Source organism: Nyctibius grandis, chromosome 3 (genome assembly GCF_013368605.1).
Source record: "Nyctibius grandis isolate bNycGra1 chromosome 3, bNycGra1.pri, whole genome shotgun sequence".
Taxonomy (NCBI): domain Eukaryota; kingdom Metazoa; phylum Chordata; class Aves; order Nyctibiiformes; family Nyctibiidae; genus Nyctibius; species Nyctibius grandis.
In genome coordinates, this window is record NC_090660.1 from 109,525,704 (window position 1) to 109,543,398 (window position 17,695).

General features: G+C 42.8%; 1 protein-coding gene across 1 annotated transcript in view; it reads right to left on the bottom strand.

Annotated features, from left to right (window-relative positions):
* Positions 1-17,695, bottom strand: part of COL22A1 (collagen type XXII alpha 1 chain) — a 223,894-nt gene that overhangs the window by 164,226 nt on the left and 41,973 nt on the right. The window contains exon 3 of the mRNA XM_068396530.1: positions 13,878-13,952. Coding sequence (XP_068252631.1) covers positions 13,878-13,952 — 75 coding nt within the window. The remainder of the gene's footprint in view (positions 1-13,877; positions 13,953-17,695) is intronic.

Genomic DNA, 17,695 nt, shown 5'->3' on the forward strand with positions numbered 1-17,695 from the left:
TTTCTTGGCTGGAGTGACAGCAGAAATATGGACTCTCCATTGTTTTTTGCACAACCATAGTGAAAATGAGATCCTACATGTAGCTTCCGAGTCCTCTCCACAAGAGAAATGGGAAAGAAAATATCTGCCTAAATTAGCAAGGACAAAGCTACTGCTACGCAGTCACTGCACCACGCTCAAGCACAGGATGAAAGTGTTGGACTTTCCTGTTCTCAGTTGCTTTGATTTAAAAGGTGGGGTTTTTTGTGTACCAGGGCAGGTGTGGTTTCCCCATTGGCTTATAAACTATTTAATCAGTAATGCCATAAATATGGTGATTAATAAGATGAATAATGCTCTTTGATCATAAGGCTCTTACTTCATTATAGCTACTAAAACAATATGGGGCTACTGAAACCCTCTAACACAATTACATGTCCTGAAAAGCAGCACACCCTAGTCAATTAACATTAAAATTAAAATAGTGATCTGAAAGAGAATCTCAGATTCCTAACAGCATACTTGGCTTGAAAAGCAATTTCTTATGCACTGCTCTGCTGATCAAATCAGCCGAATGTCTCTTTACTTGGGAGTAATAACTCCATTATGGGAAGCAGACCATTTTTCCAGCATCAGAAAACACATTCCGCTCTGCCTGTTACAGGAAGAAAACGGGCAAAACTCGGCACTGGACAACTTCTACATCGTCTAACTGTAATATGCAATCAGATTGTCTTTTACAGGAAAGATGCCCACACTGCACTCAACTATATCTGTCTTGGTTGATGAGGGCTGGGTCAGGGACCAATTAAGCAACCTGGATGTCCATAAATCCATGGGCCCTGATGGGATGCACCCACGGGTGCTGAGGGAGCTGGCGGAAGTCATTGCTAGGCCACTCTCCATCATCTTTGCTAAGTCATGGGCAACAGGAGAGGTGCCTGAGGACTGGAGGAAAGCGAATGTCACTCCAGTCTTCAAAAAGGGCAGGAAGGAGGACCCGGGGAACTATAGACCAGTCAGCCTCACCTCCATCCCTGGAAAGGTGATGGAGCAACTTGTTCTTGGTGCTGTCTCTAGGCACATCAAGGATAGGGGGATCATTAGGGGCACTCAGCATGGCTTCACCAACGGGAAGTCTTGCTCAACCAACTTGATAGCCTTTTATGAGGATGTTACCCGGTGGATAGATGATGGTAAAGCTGTGGATGTGGTCTATCTCGATTTCAGTAAAGCGTTTGACACGGTCTCCCACAGCATCCTCGCAGCTAAACTGGGGAAGTGTGTCTGGATGATCGGGTAGTGAGGTGGATTGTGAACTGGCTGAAGGAAAGAAGCCAGAGAGTAGTGGTCAGCGGGACAGAGTCCAGTTGGAGGTCTGTGTCTAGCGGAGTTCCGCAAGGGTCGGTTCTGGGACCAGTTCTATTCAATATATTCATTAATGACTTGGATGAGGGAATAGAGTGCGCTGTCAGCAAGTTCGCTGATGACACAAAACTGGGAGGAGTGGCTGACACACAGGAAGGCTGCGCAGCCATTCAGAGAGACCTGGACAGGCTGGAGAGTTGGGCGGGGAGAAATTTAATGAAATATAACAAGGGCAAGTGTAGAGTCCTGCATCTGGGCAAGAACAGCCCCATGTACCAGTACAAGTTGGGGACAGAGCTGTTGGAGACCAGCGTAGGGGAAAGGGACCTGGGGGTCCTAGTGGACAACAGGATGACCATGAGCCAGCAGTGTGCCCTTGTGGCCAAGAAGGCCAATGGCATCCTGGGGTGGATTAGAAGGGGTGTGGTCAGCAGGTTGAGAGAGGTTCTCCTCCCCCTCTACTCTGCCCTGGTGAGGCCGCATCTGGAGTATTGTGTCCAGTTCTGGGCCCCTCAGTTCAAGAAGGACAGGGAACTGCTAGAGAGAGTCCAGCGCAGAGCCACGAAGATGATTAAGGGAGTGGAACATCTCCCTTATGAGGAGAGGCTGAGGGAGCTGGGTCTCTTTAGCTTAGAGAAGAGGAGACTGAGGGGTGACCTCATTAATGTTTATAAATATGTAAAGGGCAAGTGTCAAGAGGACGGAGCCAGGCTCTTCTCAGTGACATCCCTTGACAGGACAAGGGGCAATGGGTGCAAGCTGGAGCACAGGAGGTTCCACTTAAATTTGAGGAAAAACTTCTTTACTGTAAGGGTGACTGAACACTGGAACAGGCTGCCCAGAGAGGTTGTGGAGTCTCCTTCTCTGGAGACATTCAAAACCCGCCTGGACGCGTTCCTGTGTGATATGGTCTAGGCAATCCTGCTCCGGCAGGGGGATTGGACTAGATGATCTTTCGAGGTCCCTTCCAATCCCTAACATTCTGTGATTCTGTGATTCTGTGATACCATAAAGCATGGCCAAATGATGATCCAACAGCTCTGTACTTGTCCAGGTGTCCTATGACATTTGTTTCAATATAATTATTTCAAGACCAGACTAAAGGGGCCATGGTTAGTTGTCCTGAGTATGAGCTGGATTTCTGCCTGGCTTCATTAAGGATCTGATACGGACAGCATGGTGGCAGCTAGGGTGCATGTTGATATTTACCTGTCTGTCCTGTGTTCAGGGGCAAAAAAAAACCCAAAATTGAAACAGCACCCAAACCCAGAAAACCAGAGCAACAAAAGGAATCTTTAATAGCCAGAAAACACAGCAGTGTGCACATCTGGAAAGTCTTCTCAAAGTAGAATAGAAGCATTAACTTATTCTTTAGCCTGAAGAAACCTTCTGAGAAAAGTGTTCTGCTTTGCATTCCCAAGGAGCCCAAAGTAACACTCACAGGGGGAACCACTGGGCTGCTTCTAATTGTGAAAGTTTCTGGTGAGACAATGACCTGGAGGGGAATGTGGAAAGCAGGTGAGAGAGGAATCAGGAAAGGCACTGGGCACCAGGGCCTCAGGTGGTGTGTCCAAAAGACATATATTATGGAGGATTTCCAGCCACAAGCACTAATATAAAACAAAGCAGCTTTTGCAAGAAATGTTCCGTACTCTGGTTTTGCTTAAACTCTTAGCTGAATTATCAGCCTTGTCAACGTATTGATGGAGCATCACCAATAGCCAGGGTCAGGGAGGTTGTCGTCAGCTACTGTTTCTTTGAGACTTCTGAAAATAGCAGTCTGTATTGCCTGTGATAAAACAGCATACTGTTTTATCCCTCTAGTAAAAGTAATGCTTTTACTAGAGGGAGGTCAATGGCAATAAACTTTATGTTAGACTAGAGGAGGGTATAAATTCCTAGGAAGAACAGTATCACTTGGGAGTCTTTCAGCAAATACAAGATCTTACCAATTTTCTTGCCTACCATTTCTGCAGTCTTGAAAGTTAAGCTTTCATGGATTGCCTGTGCTCACAAGGAAGAGCTTACATGCTCACTAGATCCTGAACATCCTTTCAATTCCTTCACTATGGTCTGCAAGGCTATTACTACTATAAAGAGCTCCCATTTTTGTTAACTGTCTTAGTAACTTTCTGTGCTAATATATAGTTTAAAAATAACAGAAAACAATATGTTACCATGCCATATTCTTAAGGCAAATTATGCACTTAACCAGATATGTCTGGCAATTAGTTACTTGAAGTCAGAGTGTAGATGAAGGGTATTTTTCTTCTACTGTATCTAAACCTTTGGCATCCTTATCTTGCACAATGGCCTAGGCTGAAACCAGCTATTTCTGGACAGCCAAGATGTGCCTCAGTTGACGGCTAGGATAGAAGTACAACTGTCCAAATCCTGAAGGGGAGACCTAATGCTTTATTCAACATGTGCTGCTGTTATTGTTTTAGTATACATCATTTGCTACAGTATTTTTGCTGTTCCTGATATTCCTTCCTTCACAGGAAAGGAAATCTTGGCAAGAGCTGACAGAGCATCAGATATTAGGGATATTTTTAAGAGCTCACTGAAGTCTCCTTCTCCAAGGCTCTTCCACCACCTTAAAATTACCTACATCCATATCAGTATATCACTGCCCCAACCATAGCTCCACTTGGCAACAAGAAGTAGTATTTAGGAGGGAGTGAGGTGCACACTGATGCTATCATCCTTCAGTGTCCTAGTCTTCCTGGCATGCTGGCAGGAGACAGTCAGGAAGCCCTTTTCCTCTTTCTTGATGACCAGCTGCTTGGGTTGGTGAGTTGTCTAAGATGACAACGCTCAGGTCAATGTCAAAGCAGCCAGACACTGTATCTTCACATTGTACCAGCATCCCTGTGGGGCACACAGGTGTCACTTGTTTGCTCGTGGTAATCTAGACACAGGTAAGGTCAGAGTCCTGCAGCTCAGATACTGTTTAGACCTGTCTCATTGCGAATGACTGTAAAAAGGGATTTGAAAGAAAGTCTTTTGCTGGACTAATTTTTTTTTTTTAACTCTGGCTGTTGAAAAAAGTGATTTCCAAAGACTTACAATGGATAAGAATTTTGTCTTCCTGCACTGTTTTATTCCCCTCTAGTTCACCTCTCCAGCAAAGACAGAAAAAGCAGTAGCTTATTTTTCGCATGGATAATTCACCCCATATCTAGCAGTCCCAGCTCAAGAGTTTGATTCAGCATCATCAGCCAGCAGTGGTTATCTGACTTATTGCCAAAGCATTAAGGACTGCACTTCTGGAGGAACAAACCAGAGAGATTTACTGGCTGCCCAGAAGCCCTGCATGAAGTATTGTGGGAGTAAAGGGGTTGCACAAGTCAGTAAAAAAATTAAGTTGCTGTATTTTACAAGCAGCTTGCAAGGGACTTTTGGAACTATAAAATTTTCAAAGCCTATAGATTAAAGGGCCTCAAGAGTGTTTTAAAGAGGTTCTTGCTATTAACCAATTGCCCTTTCGTTCCACAGATGTTACGGTTGGGATTTAAGCAGCCCTTCATGCTGGTCTGACTTCCTTCTCACCAGATCCACTGGACTTCAGTGAGTAGAGCAGGAAAGAGCTTAAGCTAATAATGAGGCTTTGTTGAAGCACACAGAACAGCTCTTACACCAGCATGAAGAAGGTATCTACCAGCAAGCCTACTGCCTTCTAGGTGATACTCCATAAAGTGTCTCAGAGGACCCTTTAGATGGTATCGGTTTTGTAACAATAACAAACTCAGTTTAACCCAGTACACAATGCCACCACTCAGGCTGTTGGTGGACTGATCCTGGTTTGCTTCCTCTGCATCACAGCACTTGGGAGACACAATATCTACTTTTTCTTGGTGCCTGCAAAGCAGCACCACAAGAGTCCCATGCAGATCACAAAAAGAGCTTGATCTCAGCTCGAGCAACAATCTACGTTTGGGATTACCAGAAGCAGGAGCATTGCTTGAGGTATATAACATGCTTATATCTCAAAAAGAAGCAAGCATTGGGAGGCAGTGATGTAGGTGAGGAGGCGGTCAGTGCATTGAACTATGGGCCACTCTGTTTCAGAAACATCAGCCTAAAGCGTCAGTCAAAAACAGAAGGGACAGATACAGCACTTGGTACCCTTAAACAGGAAAGATAACACTTCAGGAAAGATAAAAGGGATATAAAACCGCTAAGAAAATTAGTCCAAAGAGACAATATGAGAGAAATTGAGAGAGAGAGGTCAAAACCACAAGCAAATAAATGAATACACAGTTATAGCCATCCCACGTGGTAGAAAGGGCTGTTGTAATCTAACCCCCAGCCTGTTGTAAAAACAGGAAATAAATACATGTCTACAGTGGCTGCCTCTGAGGCAGCACCTTTCAACACCTGATCTTATGTTAATAACACACCACTTTATTTGATGCATTGTTCTGTTTATCTACATCAGCCCACTCTTACCCGTTTGCCTCTCAGTTTTCAGGCAGTTGCAAGTGGCGTATTGAACAACACTGAAAGCTGGTTTTGACACTGAACTCTGCCTCATTACTGAAGGCTTTTCTATGTTGAAGTCATTCTCCATTTTCTCAGTGATGGACATTTGGCTTAGTGCCATGGGCCCTCTTTCAGCTCCTTTCCTGCTCCAGTGATTTACAAGATTAAACAGAGGTTCATTATTCCTTTGATGTCCTTGCATGTCAGATAGGCTTGCACCAGCTGAACTTACCAGGACTATTTGTATTAGGTCCTGATTTTAATTAGTTCCTCTATTTTGAAGTTCTCTTTTGATTTCCTCGGGCCCTAAGGTGCTCTGTGTTCCTCTGGAAAGCCATAAAATGGCATAACTGCAAAGTCATCACTTGGGATAGCAGTGGGGAGGGGAGACTCTACAATTCTTTGAATAAAGGTTTTGTTGGTAGCACCCAAGAGGACTCTATGCATAGAGCTGAAGAAAAATGATGGCGTATATGATGGCGTGTTTAGAAGAGCAGAGTGGCAGTACTGATAAATTCAACATAACTAGCAACAATTCCTACTGCTTGCTCGTACAAGAGGCTACTATTATTTTTAGGGTAAGAAAAGGTATTTGAGGAAAAACACCTTACTAAGACAACCTGCTAAATTCTCCTTGTAATGCTACTATCTGGGCTATAGGAAAACCCCATCAAGATGTTATTCATGAAAACAAAAATATTCCCATTAATTTTAGGTGCTACAAGCAAGGCCTAATACAAAGGCAGGTAGGGACTGTTCTCTAAGAGACTGTGGTGGTTGCTTTATGCCAGATGATCAATACAAAACAGATTAGACCTACACGTATACCAAAAGCTGTCCACAGCTGTCATCAGGGACCATTCGTATCAGACAGATTGACATCTCCAAGTGTTAGGAGGAGTTTATTGAAATTGTATATGTGCCTTCTTCGCATCACGTGTGCACAATGGCCAAGAAGCTTGCACTGATGAAGAATCTATGGGGTGGTTTCTCCAGGCCCTTCTTTTGCAACAATCTCTTTCTGAAGTGTAATTAATCTAAAATATTTGGACCAAAAAATAACTGGAAGTACCTCATGGCTAGCCAATCTATTAGTCTTTTTATAGCCAAAGGACTGGTTGCTTCTTGGGCTATGAATAGTCAAAAACTGAATTTATTTCCATGTCATCAACCTCAAATGCACTGGAATAAGAGAAAATCCTGGCTTGTTTAACTTCTGGGAGAAAGAAAATACTACTAGTTTAAAAAAAAACTCTTTAGGGACAGATTTTTTTTATTTTTTTTTTAATATGCAGGTAGATCTGAATACTTCATGTGCACATTTCTGTCCATGGTTAACTCTTGTTAAGTCTTCCATGTGAATGCAGAAGTCAGAATTTGCGACTGCTGGGGTTCAGACCAGGGAAAGTCTTTCACAGAGACTGCTCAGCTGTTACCAGTTCTCTTCCTGCAGTAGCAGACTCTAAAGTAATTTCGGCATTCATTCTCCATGTTTCATACTGTCATTGAGCAGCACAGACAGCCTACCTGCTCCAACACAGATCTGATGCCTAGCACTGGTCAGGTCATTCACAGTGCCAGAAGTCCACTGAGATCCAGGATGTTGGGTAATAGCTACATCTCTGACCATACTAGGAGAAAGATTAATTTAAAACATGGGGGTTTGATTCAAGGAACTCCTCAATGCAGCTCTGTTGGTGACAGTGTGGTTACATGTAGTCTTCAGGATGCTTCAGTGTTTCCAGGCTCCTAATCCAGATGCACATTTTGGTGGCACCTGTACACTTTCATTCACCAATCCTTAAGTTTCTGTAGGAGGGAAATTCCTTGGTACATAAGCCCAAAAGAAACCATCACAGGTGCCCATGCTGGGTAATGGATCTGAACACCTGGCATGTCATGGTGCACATCTAATGCATAGGTTACAGCTAGCCTGTAGGACTGCAGTGGCTACACTTAGAAGTCACACATGACTGCTTGACCTGGTTTTCTTGGTGTTACTGGGTATTAAAACGTCCTTGAACACAGGTCAGTCATTTGGCAACCTCTGAAATACTTCAAAGATCTTTTAAGTGCAATGATCTAGGCTATAATGTTGAGATTAGCTATTGCACAGTATGTAGACTCCTGGAAAGCAAAGCTAAAAGGGACTCATAAGGTCACCTGCACTGAAAATATCCCACCTACCAGCCCAGAGGACAAACCCACCTTACAGCACAAGGCCATTTGTTTTTCTCCAGCTCACAGGAGAGTGAAATGACTATTGGGACTACAGGTACAGGTCAGCTGCCACTTTCTGTATTTACTTCTCATGGATATACAGCAGCTAAAGCCAGATGTATGTGTCTCAGGAACCCCGTTTCAAATTCAGCTCTTCATATCCATATAGAATGGAGAACATAGCACTCAAGGCAGTGCTAATTGCTCTTTATGAAAATTTGTGTGGGAGACTTCCTAGGGCAATTTTGGGGGAGAGAAGGAAATAAGAAACCCTTAGCCCTATCCCCATTGTCATTGCCTAGTGACGCGTCACCAAAAAATGTGACAGAGAAGTGAGTGTGCCATGGCACAGCAGAGTTTCATCTTTCTGTCCCATCTCCCATGAACATCATAGCTGCATACAGTCCTGCCAGTACAGGTATAACACTGAGGATGGAGAGGAGAGTAGCTGGTGTCCACATGAATAGCCAGCTTCACCATCACTGCATATGTGCAGCCTTTGCTGGTGTCTGTGCATCTACTGTCTGAAGACTGTGATCCGTTACAAATCTCTGCAGCTATTCATGGATTTGCCATTTGCCTCTCAGGGGCTTCCCAAGGACACTATGAAAGGGACAATATGGACTGCCAAGTGCAAAGGGAGGGCAAAATGCCCATCACAGGCACCACAAAAACACTTTTGTCCCTGGGAGGACATCGGTCTAATGTGCTCGTTCTGCAGGTTCAACAGCCTGGACACTCCAATTTCCTCCTGCTACCACGTGTTTTAGTGGGCAAATATAAATAGTCCCAGGGATATTGTAATTAGCTAGTGAGTCACTGGCATCTCTGGAATGCAAACCCTGTGCTGCAAACCGCAGGACACTGGAGACATGCTGACAGTTAAACACAGCCACTGCAGTCTATAATTGCAGGGTACTAGTTTTACAACCAGTGCCTCCATCGTAAAATGCCCAAACATCCTTTATAGAGCTACAGAAAAACCCAGAGGTCATAAATACGCTGGCATCTTGCTCATTGGCGCATGGAGGTTTCTGAGATGGGGAAGACCGTTAGAGGCTGAGGTCAATCTGTGGTACAACCCATAATGCGATTTCTGCTGTTCTTCATACACACAGCCTGTGCGACTACTCAGGAGTTAGAGTCAGGGCTTTTATATTCCCTCCTTGCCCCATTAACACCATCCAGTGTGGGATGCGTAATGTGATGTAGTGGTGGTAGCACTTGGTGGAAATCATTGCAGGTCTGTCTGTATTTCTGTGGCAGATTCCCTTTGAAAACAGCAGTCAGCATCTGTTGAGGAGTGTTACCTCCTCTGGTGGATAATGTTGAGGACTAGAGCTCAGACCATTTTTAATTCTAGGGATCATCCAGATTTCTGCAAATAAATCCCATGTCCTGCAGGTCTGGTTTAAAATACAAATAATTCAAATGTGAATGTTTAAAACCTCAAGAAGTATAATTAATTTTCAATAAATTTCATGTGTTGTTTCCATGCAATATAATGGTTCATAAAAATACACAAGAGGCGCATCATCGGGGTGCTAAAGGTTGTCATTGTGTTTTCCTGCCTGGTCATGATTAACAGTAGGCCATGATCCTTTGTTAAATGCTGATGGAACCAAAATGACAATTCAGCAATATAAGAGGTATTAATATTACTACTGGAGTTTTATTTAAATACTTCAGGGCAGATGAGTTAAACCCTCTTTTGTCTTCTTTTCTCTACTTGATAAAAAAAAAACCATGGTACCCACAAGGATGCGGTAAGAATTTTGTTTAAAGTATCATTAAGCATTGCTTTAAAATGTCAGAGTTTCTGGAAGAGGAACAGTGTTTATCCTGGTATTCTAACCAGATTTCTCACTTTCTTTCAAAATTCCCTGTGTGATTTCTAATGCATGCAGCAACATTTACATTCTGAATTTACGTGTTATGAACTGCTAAGCAGATGCTGCTTCACTTCACTGCCAAAATTTGTATCAGTAGCAGAGTAAAGCTGCCTATATCTTCGTACCTCATGCAGTCCTATTTCACTGTGGCAGCCCCTACTGAATGCTGCAGCTAATGATTTTTTTATTTAAATGCTGTGTTACCAGAGGGTCATAGAGTACAATGCTCTGCTATGGGAGGACTCACAACCATCCATCGCTGTTTGTCTCCATTACTACTACTGCACCGTTTGTTCCAGTACTTCTTATCTCTGACAGTTTGAAGCCTCCTTCTAATGTCTTGAATGTATCTCTTGAACGGTTGATACCCATTTCTTGTTATACTCTTTGTCCTTTAGCTTGAGTGATTCCCCTATCTCCCTCCCGCTATTCCCCTATCTATTTGCAGAAAGCAATAGTATCTCCCCTTCCCACCTGCACACTGCAAGATTAACCAAACCCAGTTTTTTAAACTCCTCTTTAAAAATAGTCTCTCTGGCTTCTGAACACACTAATATATCCTCGAGACTGAACCCATCTTTCCTGAGCTAAGGAGGTCTGAGCACACTTTTCTAGATAGGCTGTAACCAAAGCCCTGTTCACTCTCATGAATTCTTCCCTATCTCTACAAGACCTACTTTACTCTGTCCAATAATGACCTTTGCCTTTTTCCCCAGCTGTACAGCACTGTGAATCACAAACATCTGCTGACTAAGACACCATCAGTTTCCAGAGTATGAGTTTATAGCACACAGTCCTGTTATTGATTCATACGTACCATAACAGGCCTTTTATACTAATAGACCCAAGTCAGTTGGAAAAACTCCCAGGTTTTTGAGGCCAACCAGCTCCTCCTTCAAGGATATTCTGATCCCAATCTATATATTGGAAACTCACAGAGAAGATTAGACGTAAAATTGGACCCTGAGGAGGTCCACCACTATCTGTCCTCTGGCTTGTTATTCCCTTTCCTAGAAACTTCATCATTATCTCCCTGCTAGCCAGTTTCCGTCTCACTTTACAATGTTTATTGATCTCTACCCTTTTTCACTTTAGCAATGACTTTCAATACAGTACTCCAACAAAAGCTTGCTGAAGTCCAGCCTCTGACTTAACAAAATCCCACGTATCTTCTACCTCTCAGTCACATGACTGATTTCTTTCATCTCCCAAAGTTTGTCCTTTTGTAGCTCATTTTATGTTCTAGCTTCTATTTTTACTTCTACTAATCCAGAGTGACTCAATTCACACTCACTTAACTGCAGGCACAGACTTAAAGGTAGCAGGTCATGCTATAATTTGTATGCAGGTAGGGTATGCAAGAAAGGGCTGGCATTGGTGATGTCCTGTGCAAAACAACTGCCTGTGCCATCTGCTGGTGCATTTCACCCAATAAAAACATACGAAAAAAAATCCCCAGAAAGACTTTTGTCCCTCTTACCTTTAGTTCTGATGTCTTGTTCCTGTCTGAGAGAGGAAAGAGGTGTTTAATCTGAGAAGCCTTTTATTATAGTCTTCCCTGTCCCCAAAATGAGATTTACTGCAACTTCCACTCTATGGGGCTGCACTTTGCGTCCATCTAGAAACAAACTTGTGCAAGATGTAGCTATGAGGTTCTGTGGTAGGAGCCTGCTGGGCAAGGATTGGATCAGGAAAAATTTCTTCACTGAAAGGGTTGTCAAGAATTGGAACAGGCTGCCCAGGGAAGTGGTGGAGTCACTATACCTGGAGGTATTCAAAAGACGAGTAGACGTGGTGCTTAGGGACATGGTTTAGTGGTGGACTTGGCAGTGCTGGGTTAACAGTTGGACTTGGTGATCTTAAAGTTCCTTTCCAACCAAAACAATTCTATGATTCTATGGTTCTTGTTTGTCATTAAGCTTCCAAGTGGAGCACAAGATACAGACTTTTTCCATAGAAGAAGCAAACATTTTCCTAATCACCAGGAACAGGAAAAGAAAAAAGAAAGAGATCATTGTTGTCATAGCACGTAAGGGCAACCAGGAGCCTTCTACAAAACCTCTTGTATTAATGAAGAGGGTCCAGGCACATCACTTCAATCCAATAGTACAACAATCTTGTTATTAAGTCACTGCATGGCATGGTGAATGTCTACACTTCACAGTGAACAGAGGTTCCCTGGATCAAATAAATGACAGCCCTATGCTATCAGTCTGACCAGGGGAACAGACATGTTGCAGAAAAGGAAATTCTGATCAGGTATTAGAGAAAAAAAAAATCAGTGTGATAGTGACCAAAGTGGAACAGGTACCCAGAGGACCTGTGGAATGCCCGTCTTTGGAGATACTCAAAACTCAACTGGATGAGGCCCTGAACAACCTGTTCTAACTTCAAAGTGGACCTAATTTTGAATAGCCCCTGCTTTGAGTAGGAGGTTGGATCAAATGATTTCCATAGGTCGCTTCCAACCTGAAATGGTCTACAGATCTAAAACTGCAAAGTCACTTTTTAAGTTAAAATGCTGAATATTGACTTGTTGTTTAGAAGGGAAGTGGGATTTGAAGATAAAAGGAAAAATAAGTCAAAAACTTTGCAGAAGAGCTTAAGTATATACATATATAAATAATTATGCATATATGCAAATATGCATATGCATATATAGGATGCTTGTCCTTTATACTGCTCAACAGAATATACATTTTTGTAGTCAAATAAAAACATAGAGTTTATTAATTAGCACATGCATTAAAATTCCACTCAGATAAACACAGACTAGACAGAGACAGCCATTTGCAACATTTTCTGGAAAGGATCACACAGAAGATGATCACTTGAGGAGGGACACAATCCTCCTACTCATTTCGAGTAGCAGCTTCCCCTGTGAATAGGTTCATTCAGAATCAGTAGGGCTATTTGCTGAATACAGCCCAGTGACAGGAGAACTGTCAGAACAGGTTGATGCAAGACCTAGTGATAGACAGCAGTTGAAAATGGGTGTTTGGGGATTATGAGTTTGGGTCTAACAACCAGAAAAGATGTTACCACCCAGCATTATCACAGGCGTAGATGTAATCAGACTGCAGCCAAAACAAGCTGCCTACAGACAGCACAGTTGGAACTGATATTTCATGCAGGCAGTGAAAATCCCTCAATGAAAAAACTCTGAGCGAGTAGCAGAGCTGTCAAACCTTGACCATTTCTACTCATAATCAAGTTGCAGAAGAGCCTCCGGCCTCCCACTGCAGTGACTTGGGTTCAGTCACAGATATTCCCAGTACATCCTTGATGGGCAGGTTTTCTCTGCCAACATCTCAGTCTTGGCGGGTTACAAAAGCAGCACAGCCCACGCATATATGAGACTGATTAAGTCCTTCAGCTGGCCAGAAAGATATATCAGAACTCACAGAAAAGCAGAGATATCACCAGACTGGCTTTCCTCTTGATTTTCCACCAGCATTTCAGAAAAGATTATTCTTCTTATCTTTTTATATCTTTTTTTTCTTTTCTTTTTTTTTTCTTATATACACATATATAAGCATTTCTTCATTGGTAATTACCATTGTGCTTGAATGTCCCACAACGATCACAGTTCAAATAAATGGACATTAAAACTCACCAAACGTGGAATGGTAAAAAAAAAAAAAGTCATCTGCAAGACTTACTGCATTCCTCTATCTACTACACTAAGCTCCATTGGCTTTTTAATTTGCTGTCATACTAAAAGAAAGCTCATGATTAATTTACTGTCGACTGTCAACAGATAACTCTTCTTCCAGCTCTGCAGTTTTTAATGTAATTCTCCACCACTGAATATGTGTTGGATTAAGAAAATGCCAACTAGGAAAGGTGTAATGAATCAGAACATCACACTAGAAATGCACAGTTATACTATTTCAATTCCCAGATGTACAGCAGAAAAGTGGGTCTCTTTACCTGGAATCTCATCAGTCCCTCCATTGGTGTGTTTGAATCGATCTCCTTCCACGTGGACATTTGGACACAGAACATCTGGGAAGCAAAAGAACCAGTATAAAATTATCACAGGTAAACACAACATTTTGGGTGCTATAGTACTAACAAAAGCTGATCTCTTGGCTGGTTCCCTCTCCCTTCATGCCCTAAATACCCTTCCCCTGTCCTATCCCCTAACTACACGCTGGGCAAGAGACCCAATACACTGTGTCTAGTTTTGAGCCACTTTTTGCTGACTGGCCAGCCAAGAAGCCAAACAGAATAGATGACCAGAGCCTTTCCCTCAGCTAGGAAATCACTGCCGGTTTTTGTCTTTCATCGGTCTGTAAATCTGCATGAAAGTCACAAAAACTTAAGAAAATATAGAATATGATTCCACTCTCAGATTGGTTGGAAGAGAATTTCTGAAGGCCCAGCTGTCATTGGGGTGCTGCCCAAACTTTTCAGAAAGGACAGCTCCTACTCAGAAAAACCTCAAACCTGAAGTGCTAAGATAGGAAAGTGAACCCAGAGCACAGAATGATGAAGTGACTTCAGTCACACCAAGGTCCCATCACAGGCCAGTGTCAGAGACAAAAAAATGAAGCTCACTCTCCTATATCTTACTGTATTACATGTGATTCCCCTGTTAACACTCCTCCAGGATCGTGGTTATTTATGTGCTCCTTGAGTTTGTCCAAGCAGAAAGCAGTGTTAAATATGACTAAAACTGAACAATTCACCCCTACACACATATTTCAAAAAAGTCATGAAAATACCCAGCCATTGTCAGCCATTTCTCATGCTCCCAATTAGTGTCAACACAATCACAGGTAAATGCTTTTCTGTAGAGAACTGTCTACCTATCCACCTCTTTCCTGCAATATTTTTGAAGTAGCATTTATTTATGCTTTGTTTTCCCAGATCGATAGGTAATTGCACGCTTGTAAACAACAGGGCCAGGTAGCTCAAGGAATCAGTTTAATGAGAACATAAAAATGAACCCCTGACTTTTCACCGCTTGCACAGCCCCACATTTATGTCCTTTCTCTGATTTACAGAACAGCCAGGTGAGGACAGCCAAGGCCCATTCCTTCATTTGCCAGTTGCACACATAATACACATATCCTCTGCAGTTGCAATACTCATCTTGATGCATACAGTATTTAGCTTTCTACAGCAGGTCTACTTTGAATTGTTTGTGAAGCTACATCTGAAATCATGAGATAAAAATTACTTTTCTGATGACGTAGCCAGCAGGCTCTATATCTCTCCTCGTGCTTCATGACTCTCAGTAAAAAAATCCAATATTCCACAATGTTTTGTTAAGCCTAGAAATGAAATCAGATATTTTTCCTGCTTTATGTTGCTAATGAACTTATGATCCAGATTATCAGCTGCAGATGAGGCACTCATCAGCTCAGTGGAAAGAACGGGGACTGTAAAAGCCATTGCCAGAAGCTTCAAGAGCCAATGCAGCAGTCAAAAGCAGTCAAACACATTCACAGCATCACAGAATCACAGGATCAATCAGGTTGGAAGAGACCTCTGGGATCATCAAGCCTAACCTTTGACCTAACACCACTGCGTCAACTAGACCATGGCACTAAGTGCCATGTCCAGTCTTTCCTTAAACACCTCCAGGGATGGTGACTCCACCGCTTCCCTGGGTAGCCCATTCCAATGCCTAATAACCCTTTCTGTGAAGAAATTTTTCCTAATGTCTAAGCAGAACCTCCCCTGGTACAGCTTGAGGCTATGCCCTCTAGTCCTGTCGCTAGTTGCCTGGGTGAAAGGCTGATCCCCACCCCACTACAACCTCCTTTCAGGTAGTTGTAGAGAGCAATAAGGTCTCCCCTGAGCCTCCGTTTCTCCAGGCTAAACAATCCCAGTTCCCTTCACCAGCTTTGTTGCCCTTCTCTGGACTTGCTCCAGCACCTCAATGTCTTTCTTGAAGTGAGGGGCCCAGAACTGGACACAGTACTCGAGGTGTGGCCTCACCAGTGCCGAGTACAGGGGGACATTCAGCCACTCCTTTGCCACAGCAGTGTGGGAGGCCAAAGAGTGGTTGCTCATGCAAGCGTGTGTTATCCAGGGCCTTTCCAATTTTCTTTGGACCATCTTTAGGGCTGCTGCTTCTATAGATAAAATTCAGAGTACTCACTATTTTTTTCCCCACCACCACATCAGGAACCAATACTGATTGATGCACAGTGTCACTTGTGTAAATTTTAGCCAGAGCTGTCTTGTGCTCCCTGATGCCTGTTGGTTTGAAAGCCAGGATACTTTGCTCAGACCTGCTTATGTCTTAACATCAGACAAGTGAAACCATATGGTAGGTTCCCCTCCATCAGAGGTCTGCACAACGCAGTAGGGAACCTCTCTCTTGCTAAGAGGACTTTAAAAGTTGAGGAACTTTTAAACCATTAAGACTTGCAAGAGCCAAAGTTAGGCACCTCTATTCCCATTCAAAACTAAGCTGTACTGACAAGAGATTTGCTTAGAAGTGTCAGAAGGCCTGTGCAGATGTTATACTGATCCTTTAAATTTTGGCTTTGCTAACAACAAATGCTCTTTTAGTTACAGGCATGGAGTCAGTGCAGTAAACAGCACTTCTGAGCCCCAAGCTCAGAACTGGAAGATGTATGGCTACGCAGTAAAGTAACCAACATAAGAAATTAGAATGAGAAAAATTTCCCCAAATAAAGAGTAAATAAATGGAAGGCATGAATAAAATCACAAAAATGTCATTCACCCCTGCTGCCCAGGACTCCTGAGAGATACACGGGGAAGAATAAAACATCTCAGACACAGCAGGGTACCTCTTCATGCAACAGGGAGCTAATGTCTGAATTATAGATATATAAATTATCACTCCAATCTTTAATGACATCACACATTCTCCACCAGGTCCAATTAGAAAGAACCATGGCTTCCTAGCAGGGAAGTATGAGCTAGCAAAATCTTCCTGGTTTCAGCTCCTCTTTTGGAACCAGGGCTATACAGCAAACTCATGTGCTTGGCCTCATTGCAGAACTTTCTTGCCACAAAAAAAGAAATGCCAATGTTAATAAAATTATTCTCTTCTTCCAACTCTGTCCTTTAAACCTGTTACTACCTCCCAAAGAACTGTGGCATCACTCTGGCCTTCATTTTACAAATGTCTTGTGCTCTATTTGGCTTCTCCTGTCTGCAACCAAGGCACAAGCATAAACAGTCTACAAGGGGAAGAAAACAACTGCAGTGCTCGCTTTCCAGCTACAGAATAATTCACAGAGGCACAAAAGAGGATACTGCTTTACCATCTAAGTCAGCAGCATGGCTACTTGTGTCCAAAGGAGCAGTGTGACAGACTGACAGGAATCGGTCCCAACCAGCAATCAAGTCTCACTGCTACACCCAGGGGTGCATTGATAGGAAAAGCAAGACAAAAAGCTGTTCCTCTCCTTTGGAGCCTTTCAGTGAGATCCCTCATATAGGTGAAGATTTTAACATCAAAGAAGAGTGTTTACACCTATTCCTTCTGCTACTGCCAGGCCAAACTTTGAGCAAACACTCACTGTGCTTGGAGGATTTGCAGCAATGAGTATCCACTGCAAATGGCAGAAAGAGTAATAAAATCTGCACTGCAGCTACATCTCTGCTAATTTGTAAACATTTATGGATATTGCAAAAGAGAAGATACAACTGACTGACCTGGGCTTTCAGCCACTGGTCTTTGTTACGTTCTCTCTGGCCATGTCACGCAAATCTACATGCACTTGCAGTTGCTTTTAAATATATATTGTTTAAAACTACTT